At 45.5% G+C, this 14,676-nt stretch overlaps 1 protein-coding gene across 1 annotated transcript in view; it reads left to right on the forward strand.

Annotated features, from left to right (window-relative positions):
- ADAMTS9 (ADAM metallopeptidase with thrombospondin type 1 motif 9) overlaps nt 1-14,676 on the forward strand; it is a 163,727-nt gene that overhangs the window by 142,879 nt on the left and 6,172 nt on the right. Inside the window, exons 34-38 of the mRNA XM_020882915.2 lie at nt 184-278; nt 394-488; nt 583-716; nt 2,460-2,551; nt 7,535-7,639. Coding sequence (XP_020738574.2) covers nt 184-278; nt 394-488; nt 583-716; nt 2,460-2,551; nt 7,535-7,639 — 521 coding nt within the window. The remainder of the gene's footprint in view (nt 1-183; nt 279-393; nt 489-582; nt 717-2,459; nt 2,552-7,534; nt 7,640-14,676) is intronic.

Below are 14,676 nucleotides of genomic sequence, written 5' to 3' on the forward strand. Positions count from 1 at the left end.
CCTTTCTGGAGCTTGAAGAGCAGGTCTCATTGTTGATGCGCTTGCCTGCCCTTTTCTGGAGTAGAGAGTTTATTTTTGAGACATTGGCCCCACGCTGACCACTGTGTGCATGAATAGTGTAACCGGTCCCATTGGCAGCCACTGCAGACTCACCGCTCATGTTCATGGGTTTGTGTATTCTAGGTGAGCTGCCCCAGAACTGTAAGGAAGTGAAAAGGCTGAAAGGTGCCGGCGAAGATGGGGAATACTTCCTGATTGTCACAGGAAAGCTCCTGAAGGTACTCGTCCGAGCTCAGTCATTATTTCTACACTGCTCTCAGAGCCAGCAGTCCTGGCTGTCATGGTCCCATTTCTGAGCCTCCCCTGGCAGGTTTTGTCTGGTCTGTCTTTCAGGTCTTCTGTGCAGGGATGCACTCTGACCACCCCAAGGAGTATGTGACACTGGTCCATGGCGACTCTGAGAATTTTTCTGAGGTTTACGGGCACAGGTAGGAGAACTCCAAGCTCAGAAGAGCCCAGACCACCTGGAGATCCCTAGAAACGCCTCCCCATCCTCACCAGAACATTCTCTCTGTCCTGTAGGTTGCACAACCCAACCGAATGCCCCTACAACGGGAGCCGACGTGATGACTGTCAGTGTCGGAAGGACTACACAGCGGCTGGGTTCTCCAGCTTCCAGAAGGTCAGAATAGATCTGACCACCATGCAGATCATCAGTAAGTCCCATAGAGCATTCTGGGGCATGTGTCTGTGGGTCTTTCCATTCAGGCCGTGACACATCCTGCTCAGGGGTTGGGCCGAGGCCCAGAGGGTATGAAAATGAACTTACGATCCAGGGATGACAACCCTGGTCTGAGCTGCCTGAAGGTGGGGTTTGCTCCACCTTTGATCACTGTGGTCCCCCCAGTGCCTGGAAAGGGCTGAGCAGTGGACGGTTCTCCATCAGATTTGTGACGAACAGAGGAGACAGAGGCACAGTAAAGGGGTGCCATCATAGTGGGGAAGTCAGGGCAGCGCCTCCCAAAATATGACATCAGAGTTGAGACCTTAAGGCCGAGCCTTGAGTTCGGCAGAGCAAGCATGAGAGCAACCGCTCTGCAGGAAGACGTCTTAAGGGGTCAGACGCGACGTTCGCCCCGCCCTGGGCTCCCACCAGCAGTGGGTACACGTGGGCGCGCATGCACATGCACGCACATGCGCACACACACACACGAGAGCAAAAACGGATTTGCTCTGATGGCCAATTTACAGAAGAAATACGGAGGACAGAATTACCTATTTTTTAAACTAGCCTGCCCGTGGGCTGATTTCATACTCTGGCCGACACTGCATTTTTGTTAGGGACATTAATCATAGGAGTGGTTAAAGACAGCTCAAATATCCCAACCCGTTCCCTCGAATGGAGGGAAAACAGAAATAATGAATAATTAAGTTTTCTTCATTAACATTGTTCCTGTAATCTTGCCTTGCTTTCCTCTGGAGGTAGATTACACTTGATTTGTACCAAGATATTTTTAATTGCCTTCAGCCAGACTGATGAGGGCTAAGGGCAGAGTCTGCAGTTTTTCCCACTTAAATACTGCCCCAGCTGAGACCCAGAGCTTCCTGGTGCTGAAGCTGGAAAAGGCAGGATGGGGGACTCAGATTTCCCTCCCACAAAACTGCAGAAAAGAATGAGGCCTTCTCTTGCTATTCCCAAAAGACAAAGCAGAAAGTTTTAAAAAGCTGCCTCTGGTCTCCAGTCCTCATCAGATTTTGCAGGATTCTCAGTCTGTCTGCTCCCGAGCCATCTTCCCCAATCTCCCAGCTGTTCTCAGGACCTACATGAGGGTTAAAAACGCAAGCATTGTTTTTATTGGCTTTTTTAAAAACTACAAGTTAGCCCCAAACTTGAGAAACTGCCATTAATATTTTCAAGATGTGGGTTCTAATTGCTCCACATTTTGGCAACTAGACTGCCTGGGCCACAGGAGGACAGCTGAGCCTCGGGGAGGAACTGCTAAGTAGCTGGAAATGCTTGGATGGCTGATTTCCCCAGTCCTGCAGCCTCCGAGGCTGCCGTCTACAGGAGGTTCACAGTCATCCAATTACACTGCATTTAAGCGAGGTGATTCACACATTTATTTATATAAGAATCGAGTCCAGAGTCATCTGAAACCCCCTTTTTTGGGTTCCATACTGTGAGGAGACAGACAGTGCTGGTAAAACCCAGGGAAGGAAGCTCTCGGAACCACAAATATAGTGACTGGGGGAATGGGGAGCAGAGCAAGTGTACATCTGGATCCATTTGCTCACTAATCATATTTTGGATTGTTTTTTTAATTTCCCATACCCGCTTGTGACTTCTCTAACTCTTCTTCTTCCCTTCTGTCTCCTTGTTAATATCCTGTCCCTTCCCAAACTCTTTCTCCTACTCCCACCTTTCCCCTCCCTTCAACCCTTTCTCCAAAACCCCACAGCCACTGACTTACAATTTGCCAGGACCAATGAAGGACATCCCGTCCCCTTTGCCACTGCTGGGGACTGCTACAGTGCCGCCAAGTGCCCACAGGTACGAACCAGGGACGCCGACCCACCGCCCCCAGGGATCCACAGCCCACCCTGGCCACCCCACCCCCACCCTGGGCTGCATCTCTTTCTGTAAATGTAATCAGAATGGCAGTTCTAGCTCTGCAAGGCAGTTTGGCCACCTGTATCCAGGCCTTACAGATGCTCCCAGCCTCTCAGCTCCTAGGGGTGCTTCCTAAGGAAATGGTCATGGCCATGAGCCAGACTTCTGCATTCAGCAAAATGCATCAGTGATCATGGTAAAATCTTATAAAGAAATCAGATATCAGATGGCAAGCTTTGGTTAAACAAATGATGATATTGGTAAATGTTTAATGACTGGCTCTCCAAGGGATGGAGGCAGGGGGAAGCAGTGGTTTGTAGCATTTGCCTATTTCTGGGGTGTCAGTTTTCTCCCTGACTGCTTTCAAGTCGTCAGTATCCTATCACACACAGGAGAGTTAGGGAGATGTGCACACGGTTGTCTCTCAAAAGGCAGTACAAGCAGATTCCAACACTCTGCTGTCAGACGTTAAAAATTCTGAATATTGCATGACACAGAAAAACTGTCAGTCCAGTTTCCACTGTGTAAGCGTGCAGCGTCTGGACCAGGAAGTGCAAAGCCATCTCCTGGATTCTGTCTCCAGCAGAGCTGCTCAGTGGCAGTCTTACCCATTCGACAGTTGCGCAGGTTTTTGCCTCCTTAGAGGTGTGGCTTGTTAATTTGGCTTGCCTTTTAAAACAGGCTGTTATAATCATCCTTGGCTCACTTTGCCAAGTAGGCGTCAGTCTTTGCCACAGGCTTCTGCAAGGAGAAAGCAGGAGACATGTAATGAATTAGGTGATTCTGGACAGAAGAACCTAGCCCCAGTTTTTTCGCTGGTTTACATGAGGTCTTTATAAAGCTGTTGTTAGACTCTGTGTTGGAAATCTTCATGTTGCTGTGAGCCTTCACAGGTTCTAGGAATTGGGACTGGGAGATGCTCAGAGTGCCAGGCACTGCCTCCCCAGGATGCATTTACACACAACTAGAGACCATCCAAAGACAAACACATCTGAGTTTTCTTTTAACGACGTGTTTTCTCAGCCCCAAGCTTTAGAAAGTATTGCTAAACATTTTAGAGAAGTGAAAAGGAAGCTCTCAGGGGAGAAAGAAAATAAACAAAGGACAGAATGTTAAAAGGGGCCTTTTCTCCATTACCCAGGAATTGAAAACTTTTGAAGTGCGGTTTCTTTAGAGCACTTGATGACTTCAAACACCCCATTCGTATGGGTTGCATTTAACAGCTTATAGATTGGCCGTCCCTGCCCTTTTCAAATGCCTCAGGATTTTCTTGTTTCGATATGTGCATCTTTGGGGAAACTTAAGTAAATGAGAGGTAATTTGCATTCGATTATTTTAATAACTCAGAGACAAAGGAACTGATTGATTTGCTAAATCCTGACACTAATGCAGTTGCTAAGTGAGAAAAGCAAAGCCAGTGAGAGGCTAACTTGTATTTTTTCCAGTCTATTCTTCAAATCGTATCAGATACTTTTAGAATTCAATTCCTTAGAAGTTTATTGAGCACCAATAATGCTGATGAAAGGTGGGAGTTTTTCAAATCACTTTTCCAGGGAAATGTCTGTAGAAAGCAGGACTATGCAAACTACTCTGGAGTCCTGCTTGTCCTCTGATCTGTGACTGCAGAGATATCCAAGCAGACGATGTGTTTGACAATCTGCTTCTTTTTCCTCCTCATCCACTGCTGTTGCTTTAAGGATCTGTGTATCATTAAGGGTGGGTTCCCCAAGAGCCCTGGAGTCAAGACACAGCCAGAGTGTATGTTGTTATCCTGATCATAGTGCATGTGGCGTCACTATTACTGACGCTGGTGTTATGAGTATCTGCTGAGTGTCCACTGCACTTGAGACACTGTGCTCAGAATTTCTAAATCAGTGTAGCGTTTAATCATCCACAGCATCCTGTGAGAACGCTCAGATGAGGCAGCTGAGAGGTGTGGAGAGGTCAGGTGACTTATCCAAACCCACGCTGGTGCTCGGGAGAGGCCAGGTTTGATGCCCAGTACATCTGAGTCCGAATCCATGACAGCAGATGTGTCTGGCTGATCCCGTTTTCAGACAAGACCCGTACAGCCTACAGCCTTGTCCAGCAGAGAACAAAACCTCCCTTTGTCAGTGCTACATCTTTTGCTGACCTTTCTGGAATATCTAGTGTATGCATGCCTTAATCACCTTTACTCTTATATCAGCAGCAGGAGATAGTAGCTAAAACTCTCATGCCCTTTAGACCCTGAAGATAAGGTCTGTGGGGACAGAGCGGGAAAGGACAGTAGGCCTACACTCCACTGATGACAGGCAACTTTCAGAGTGCTAATTATCAACTAGGATGCTGGCTAAAAATGCAAATCCCTGACCCTGAAAAGGCCAGAGAGAGAATAAGAACAAAAACTTGTTTATCACCTGCTCTGAAAAGGCAGATCTAGGCAGCATGTAATCCGCTCAGCTACGTGCTCAGACACTGAACACGGGGATCAGCATGACACATCCTGGGGCTGGAAGCCTGTTCCTTCTAAGAACTTTGACGTCAAAGCATATCACGTCTGTCTTCTGAGATGTAGGTTCGACAGGTAGTCTTCATGGGAAACAGGATAAGGAAGGAAAGAAGAAGGTGTCCTTGGCAATAGTAAGGATTGGGCGTTGTGATTAGTGTGGATGCCCTCTTCAGGGGAGGAAGGCTAGGAAGGTAAGAATTGGCCAGGTGGGCTAATGTAGCATATCCAGAAGCCAGTGTCTAAGGAGGCTAAGCAAGGAGGGTTTTGAGCATCCGGTGTAACCACAATCACAGATACTTGGGTATTGAAGTCACTCAACATGACAGCCACTAACATCTGCGTGGTACTGTCATAAGGCAAGTTCCAAAAATATTTTTAAAACCTCACCTATTCTCTGCCAGGTAATGGGCTAGGTGTGTCATATCTTCTGTATTTCTATCTTATTACCCATTTTACAGATGGCCTCAAGAAGGGTAAGCCGTTTGCCTGAGATCACACTAAAGGCAGAAGAGTCAGGATTCTAGGATAAATTCCTCCCCCTGACCACAGCACGACTGATGTTTTGGGCTGGATAATTCTCTGTTGTTGGGGACTAGGCTGTGCCTTGTAGGATATTTAGTAATAACTCTGGTCTCTCTGCATCAGCTGCCGGTGGCTCACGTACCCACCAGCTGTTTCATGGCAACCAAAAATGTCTCCTGAGGTTGCCAGATTTCCCGTGGGGGCAAAAATGTCCTCTGATGACATCCACTGATTTAGACCGCACTAAATCCTCCCATCACCTCTGTGAATAGGAACGTTCTTTGTTCCCAGTGTACAGACGTAGGATTTAAGGCCCCTAAAGAGTTCATAAACTGTTTGGCATTTATGGGACCAACATGGAGAGGAAACTTCCAAGTTACACCTGATCCTGGAAGTCTTTATGGAAGAGCTAGGATGTAATATTTATAAAGACTATAACGGGGCTTTCTGATGGCTCAGCTGGTAAAGAATCTGCCTGCAATATGGGAGGCCTGACTTTGATACCTGGGTCGGGAAGATCCCCTGGAGAAGGGAATGGCAACCCACTCCAGCATTCTTGCTTGGAAAATCCCATGGACAGATAAGCCTGGTGGGCTGCAGTCCATGGGGTTGCAAAGAGTCAGACACGACTGAGCGCCTAAGCACAGCAAGACTGTATCAAGTGCCTCGTCCTGTGTTACAAACCATAACTGATATAAATAAGCAAAGCAGTGCCACGTCCCACCCCTCAATAAGCTTACTGCTAATTGGAGAGGGAAAACGAACACTTACAAAACAATAAGAAAATGCAGGACTAATACCAGTATTTTTTAATATCTGTTAGGGACCAGCCATACAGTCCTCAGCTAATTTCATTTAGTCCTCACTATACTACTCTGGGGAAGACACTCTTATTATTACCTTCCATTTTACAGATGGACAAACTGAGGTTCCTACAGGGTAAATCATCTGTCCACATCAAAAGCCTACTTTACACTTAGGTCTGATTAGGTGTGAGCCTCCACCTCACTACTCTCTCTGATGTATTTAAGACCGTTTTGACAAAAAACTCCATCCTAAGGCTCAGAGAGGAAGCCTTCACCCACTGTCTGTGGTTCTTGCAGAAAGCACACTTTTTACTCCCAAACCGCTCGTGAATCTATTTAAGATGCCTTTGTGGAGTCATTTTTGCAAGAGAGAAATACACAGAGACAGATGGGGAAGGCAAGAAAGGCTCTCTGCTGCACTGTCTCCTTGGAAATAAAAATGGAAACACCCGAGGCCACGCTTGGCAAGGAATCCCACAGCGCAGCTGGGAGGTGTGGGTTCCCTGGGCCTGGCAGCTTGGCCGGGCCCTGCCTTGGTCTAGCGCAGGCCGCGCGCGCCCTCTGCAGGCTAACCCCGAGAACGCGCCGCTCCTTTGAAGTCTCGCCCCGCTGTGCTTAGGACTCAGCGTGCTCAACGCTGTGGGGAGCTGAAGCCCAGGAAGCTTTGGCAGCGAGATCTTGTTAAAAAAATTACACTGTGGCATTTTGTTCCTGTAGGAATCTGATAATTGTGAGCAACATCAAGATTGCTGTGTTAGGGACACAGAATAGCGGTGGTTGAGAGTGAGGACTTTGAAGTTAGGAAAATTTGAGTTGGGCTTTTTGTGTCTCCTGGAGAAGTTAATCACCTTCGCCAGGCCTCCCTGTCCCCATCTGTGAGGAAAATCCCCTTCAGATTGCTCTTGCAAGGATGGATGAGATGATGCATGTAAAGTGCCTCGTTCAGAACCGCCCCCCACCACCACCACTACAAAGAACCCTCAGTCATTAGTTAGCTATCATAATGAATTAATATCTTTCTCCAGGTTACCTTTTTATTGTGTGGGACCTTTGCTCAGGATGTCACGTGGACTAAAAATCTTGTTCACTGGCCATTTATTCCAGGGTCGTTTTAGCATCAACCTTTACGGAACCGGTTTGTCTCTAACTGAATCTGCCAGATGGATCTCCCAAGGGAATTACGCCGTCTCTGACATCAAGAAGTCTCCGGTAAGGGTCCCCAAGGCTTGGAGGATGAGTTCTGTTTTCTCCTCCTCTTTCCCTCCCTCTGAGGCTATGGTGCTAAAGGAACTTCCTCAAACCATTTTACAAAGTGTCAGGAAGAAAACTGAGGACATAAATGGAAGGTTGGCACGTGGACAGGTGAGTGGAGCAGAGTCTTGCTTACCCTTCTGATGAATTCTTCCCAGAGATGTGAACCTGAGTACCAGGAGCAATCAGAAGGATGCCTAACCAGGAAGCCGAAAGCACTCAGCAGCCTCTAAGGGTGCGTGTGGCTCAGATATCTTGCAATTAATTAACCAACATGCAGTTAAACTATGTGAGCTTAGGGACAGTGATGTCTGTTTCAGAAGAAATGAAATAATACAAAAAGGGCTGGAAAAAGCAGTTGTTCATTAGGAGGCTTTCTGAAGAATGAGAGAAAAACTCACAGGCTCTACAAGTCAGTTCTTCCTGCTCTAAAATCTAGCTGTTCACGGTGGGATCACCCCAGAGCACCCGAATTACCTGGCAACTTGTTGACAGTGAAAATTCTGGGGCCCCAGAGCTTCTGAGCAAGACCTACAGCTGAGGAAGCTCTCAGATGGACACTCTGAATCCGCTCTGGTCTGGTTGCTCAGCCTGGGGGTATGTTAGAGTTACTTGGGAAAGTTTAAGATGCATGTACCTGGGCCCCATCCAGATTCACTGAAAGGGAATCTGTGACAGGGGCAGAATTTGAAATTCCCCAGGGGTGTCTAATGTCTACTGGGGCAGGAAGCGCTGCCCTTTCCAGCCAAGAAGTTCCAAGGTCGCGGGGCAGGAGCTGACCCACAGGCAAATGGGAAACTTACAAGGTGTGGCCTATAGCCCCAGTCCTGCCACAGCTGTGACCTCTGTCTCAGGGTCTCCTCAGAAAAGTAAGTAATGGAGAGAAAAGAGGACCAGAAAGTGGGGTATTACTCGGAGGTGAGGTTGCCGACAAAATACAGGATGCCCAGTTAAATTTGAATTTCAAATAAGGAAGATTTTATTTTATTTTTTTTATTTTTTGCATTTCTTTTTTTTTTCCATTTATTTTTATTAGTTGGAGGCTAATTACTTTACATCATTACAGTAGTTTTTGTCATACATTGAAATGAATTAGCCATGGATTTACATGTATTCCCCATCCCGGTCCCCCCTCCCACCTCCCTCTCCACCCGATCGCTCTGGGTCTTCCCAGTGCACCAGGCCCGAGCACTTGTCTCATGCACCCAACCTGGGCTGGTGATCTGTTTCACCCTAGATAATATACATGTTTCAATGCTGTTCTCTTGAAACATCCCACCCTCGCCTTCTCCCAGAGTCCACAAGTCTTCCACAAATAAGGAAGATTTTAATTTTTTTTTTTTTTTTTTTTTTTTACTATAAGCACATCTAAAACATTGTATGGGACATACTTTTTCTTTAAAAAAAATTGTTGTTTATCTGAAATTCACATCTGACTGAGCAGCCGGTGTTTTTATTTGCTAAACCCTATCAAAATCTGAATATAAAGAAACAGCTCAATCAGCCTGCTTCTACCCAGGAAGAGAAAAAACATCAATTATGATGTTCCAGGAATATTTCAGAGGTTTTTTTTAGCTTCAAGGGTTGAATTTGTGTCTTTGAAAAAGAAAAAAACTTCTTCTTTTCTATGTGAAGGTCAATTAACTCCTTCAACTCTGATTTAACTAAATGGCTATATCGATTGCTTATAATTTAATCATTAATATTTTTGCTTGTACTGAAAGAAAGAGAACCGAGAGACAGCACACTTGCTGTGCTTTACAGTGGGCCCAGAAATTATGTTCTTGTGTTCTACTTTATATTATGTTGCAGTGACCAAGAGAGACCAAAAAAATGCATTGCCTCAAACGTGGTCATACTTAAACCATGATTATGTAGAAAACCATCTATGTGAACAGTGTTGAAACCTTAGTTTCAGTTTTGTCAGGGTCATTGCAGTGGTCATCCAGAACGTAAAAATAATTGCAGCCTGGAGCGCCACCTTGTGGAGATAATGATCACTGCCCTGCTGAGATGGGCTGGTTGTTCCCCTAGCCTTAGGGGGAGGTTCCGCCTGTGCCGAAGGGAATTGGTTTCACAATTGCCTGTCAGAAATTTTTTTATTTTTTTAAATCTTGGTGTTCCGTGACAGCTCAGAGAGACTGCTCAGAATTAGTCTCAAGGGTCTGTCGAGCACTCCTTATTAATCCCCACGAGCCAGAACTAAGCAATCTGTAGCTCCTCGCAGCCCCAGAAATGAGGCTTTGTGTGCCTGGCCTGCTGTGCCGTTCACAGAGCAGCATCCTCTAGGGATGCTCCATGGAAACAGGCTTCCAAAGCCTAAGACACTTGAGGGAAAATTGTATATTTTACTTCCTTCTGGAAGAGTCACAGTAACCATGCGTGTATTGGAGGTTGGAATAAAGTGTACAGGAAGGAAACCTGTGTGGTTCTATTGAAGCCAGCATTTCCCTAAATCAGTGGTTCTCAGACTTGGGCCAGGACTTGCTGAAACACAGCCAGCCTGGGGAGGGGCCTGAAATGTACATTCCCAACAATTTCCCCGGTGCTGCTGATGCCCTGGTCTGGGCCCACGTTTTGAAAACCACTGACCTAAGTTAAACCAGTCACAGAGCCTTCTCTTCAAAGTCAGACCTTAATTTCCCCAAATTACCATTGTTCCACACAACACACTGTGAAGAACTGTGTCACGTCCTGCTCCCAGCTTGCCTTACCGCTGTCTTGCTTCTGAGGGGCTGAAGCCGGTCTGCTGTATTTTGTACAGATCCTGGCCAGTCCTGATCGATTCTCCAAACAGCCCTGCTTTGATTCAGTCCTCTCATCTTCACGCTTCACTTTCTTTCACTTTTCTGCTGGGAGCACCACATGGAAAAACACAATGGAATCCTCCATTTTCTAAACCTGCTTGGTGATAAAATGCTTTTTCCCCAAGAAAAACTAACGGAAAGCTCTAGTGATTCAGGGTAAAACTGAATTACCAGCACCACTTGTCGGAGGGGTGCAGGGTCTCACCAACAGGAACAGACCTTGTAAAAGTAAGTCTCAGTGTCAGGCTCATTATTGGCTGCCCGTAAATGTGTAGTGGGAAGAATTCTAATTTTTTTTTTTTTTTTACTGATAAGGACTTTTGTTATTGAAATAGCCTCTATTATTGAAAGAGCCTCTGTTTACTGGACAGTTTACATGCCTTCAGTCGCATTCCTTCAGGTTACTCATTGAATTCTTGGGAGAGCACTGTCATCAAAGCCCACAGAAGCCGCAGAGCATAGAGGTTAAGCCTCCAGGCCCTTAAGTCATATCGCCTGACATGCTTTTACCAGTTTGGCCATCATGGCAAGTTATTTAATTTCTCAGGGGCCTCAGTTTCTTCATCTATAAAATGGGTATCATGGTGGTCTTACCCAGTTGGGTTCTTGTGGAGCATAAATGAAATAGGGAGATAAAGCCATTTGCATGTCACTGGACAGGCAGCAGGGGCACCGTAAGCATTAGCTGTCAATGTTATCACATTTTTATAGGCCTAAGGCTTGCCATAAGGTTGCAGAATTGTCACGGTGGTGAAAGATGCAGGCTGGCTTGTGATGGGAGGATAGGACTGCAGCCTGAGCAGAGGCTGAGCCAGGACCTGGCTGGTACCCACCACACCACGTGGATTTTGTCTACACGGGCCCTTCCCCATCCAGGACTGAGGCATATGGGACGCCTCCTGGGTCCAGGCATGGGCTTCTAGACAAACGCTTTGACTGTACCAAGTTTTTGCTCTGTGGGTGAGGGGCAGCCAGACAGAACGGGGGGAACTTGGCCCACCTGTAAGATTGGAGAGATAAGGTTGGCATTCTAAGCTCCTCTGCCAGTGATATTCTGTGCTTGCCCAACTCATGAGTGCACTCAGGATGTGAGAGGACCCTCAGCCCCCGTCTGGGAGAGACCCCCTGCCACCACTCCCCCCACCCCGAAAGGTGCCCATTCTCAGAGCTACTGTCTCGCCTTCCGTCCTGGAGGAGGTTCCAGAATGGCCCTCAGAGCCAGGCCCAGTGAAGCAGGCCCCTGTAAGCAGGGCGGGAGGGGCGTCCTTGGGCCTGTGTGCTGCTCTGTGTTCTAGGGGGTGGGCCCGGGGCTGAGAGGCGCTGGGAGCTGAACCCTGAGGCCCAGCCATCACTGTTTCTCTGAGGGAAGGGCTCTAAATCCAAGAATTACTTTGAAATTAAAAATTAAAGTTGTATTACTGTATGGGAGATGGATTCAGTTCCTGTTTTTGTTTTTGTTTTTTTTTATCTTTTAGTTCATTTACAACCAATGGAGTTTAAGTAGCATGAGATAAATGTGTGTGTGTGTGTGTGTGTGTGTGTGTGTGTGTAGCAAGCAAAGAATCAGTTCTCTTTTATCTACTATAAGCTGCGTTCTAACCCACAATTCATTTGTGAGAATTCAGTTATCTACCAAGTATAAAAATCATACATTTACTACAGACAAGTGGAGTGAAACTACCATTTGTATATGTGTACATTTGATTCTGTATGATCCCATAGAAGTTAGATATTTATACATTGTGTGTGTGTGTGTGTGTGTGTGTGTGTGTGTACATTTGTGTATGTGTGATTAGGACTTTATTTGGAAAAAGAAACAAATACTGTTTTTTTTTTAATGGGCACTTTCACTCCCAGCAGTTCCAAAGAAATGTAAATAAGCATACTTCAATCAAAGATGTGCTGGCTTCCCTAAATTACACAAATCAACCTCTTGGTCATATTGACTGCAGAAAGCATAGAAAAGAGTGAAAAGTATGAACTATAAACTGTTCTTAATGGAACACAGAGTCGCTCATTTTAATTATATGTAATAGCTCAAACTCTGCTGACAAAATATTTGTTGAAAAGAGATTTTTAGTGGACCTGCTTTAATGGAGAAATAAAAATGATTTACAGTTAATGTTTCATTGTATGAGAGTGGGTACTTCTAAAGTGCTGGAAAACATATGCTTTTCTCTGAAATAGGCACTGCTGTTTCCATGACAATCATGTTTATGCTATTTATTTTCTCAGTACATATATTTTTTATTCTGTACTAGAAATAAGTGTTAGTTCAACCTTTGCCTAAATGACATTAATAGAGTCCTAGTTAATGAAATAACATGAACATTGCAGAGCGAGCATCAGCGATTTTATAATTACCCAGACTGTTCTTATCTCCATGAGAACAGGCTATGATGGAAACTCACACATTAAACAGCACCATTATGACAATGATCACTAATAATTGAGCACATACATTAGGCCAAGTGCTATTCTGGGTACTTTATATGCTTTCTTTCATTTGCAGCAAACCTACAAGGGAAGACTTGTATTATCCCCATTTTACAGATACACAAGAAAACTGAGGTTTAAAGAGGTTATTTAAAGATATGATGCAAATCTGAGGCAGTCTGATCTCTGCTGCTGGGGAAGGAAGAGTTTGGGTGGGAAAAAAATCTTTAATGAGACAGAAGGTATTTCTACTATGTCAGCATCCTTAAGGCCACCAGACCTATATACTTCAGCCTAGGGGAAAAGTTCCTGGCTAGAAAACCAGTTGATCTGGCATCAGAACTAGTTGATGATGTCAGACCAGCTCCAGAACTAACATGGGCCCCTAAAACCAAGACCCAGTGGGCTGATAGAACTCAGTCTTCCAACTTATTCTTGTGCATGCATGCTTAGTCGCTCAGTCATGTTTGATTCTTTGTGGCTCCTTGGACTGTAGCCCACCAGGTTCCTCTGGCCGTGGTATTTTTCGGGAAAGAATACTAGAGTGGGTTGCCACTTCCTCCCCCGGAGGATCTTCCTGACTAAGGGATCCAACCCACATCTCCTGCGTTGCAGGCCCATTCTTTATCACTGAGCCATCAGGGAAGCCCTTCAAGTTAATCTCACTCATAATTAAAAGCATGCAAATTATTAAAAGAGTGAAACTTACATGATTTTTTTCCTTCAAAATTGGCAGCTATTTTTCTTTTTTTAATGAGATTATTCATTGTTTTCAAAAGACTTCCGTAGTTGGGCCATATGAATCAAATATGGCCCAAAGAGATCCTGAAATGTGCACACAAGTATGATTCACACCAGCATTAGTCCCAGTGGAGAAAAACATCTTAGATGCCACACCTTGTGCAGGAGTCAGGGGTAGAGGGTGGCTCATGTGACATGGTAATTTACAAACTGGGATATGATGCCACAGTTAAACAAGGGGTTTTTCATAGCATGGGGGAGGGGTTAAGGGGGCTGATTAGCAGGGCCATTTGAATTGCAGCTCACAGAGAAGAGCGTACTTGTTCAGCATTCTTCGATTCATTCAACAAATGTGTGTTTAGACCACTGCTAGGTTCTGGGGACCCTAGTATTCTAACAAGGCACTGGCCTTGGCATCATGGGGCTTACATTCCAGGGGGGAAGACAGACATCAAGAGAGAACTACCCTATTTTGTAGGGTACTGGTAACTCGGTCAGAACGATTTCTCAGAGGAAGTGGCCTCTGGGCTGAGTTCTGAAGAATTTACCAGGCAAAAGCTTGTAAACGCAGAGTCCAGTTCACACAGAGAAGGAGAGGGCAGAGAGTTCCAGCTAGAGGAGCCGCATGTGTGGAGGCCTTGTGTTGAGCCATGTTAGAGGAACCACCCTCAGAAATGCAGAGGGGAGGAGCAGAGCAAGACAGGTGCAGACAGGTAGGACTGTACGAGGCTAGAGACCAGGGTTCAGCGAAGCTTTTCCGTAGAGGACCAGATAGTGAATACTTCAGGTTTTGCCATCCAGGAGGTGAAAATCATGGATATTACATACGTATTTATATGACAAGAGTGAAAACAAATTTGCACAAAAAATTTAGTGGTTAAACCCAAAGCAGAATAGTAATTGAGTGTAAATTTTTGTTATCCAGAATCTACCAAGGAAATGAATGAAATATTGAGAAAGGATAACATTTTGCTTAATCAGTGTTCTCTGTTACCAAAATTGTTTCAAAGT

The sequence above is a fragment of the Odocoileus virginianus genome, chromosome 26 (assembly GCF_023699985.2).
Source record: "Odocoileus virginianus isolate 20LAN1187 ecotype Illinois chromosome 26, Ovbor_1.2, whole genome shotgun sequence".
Lineage (NCBI taxonomy): Eukaryota > Metazoa > Chordata > Mammalia > Artiodactyla > Cervidae > Odocoileus > Odocoileus virginianus.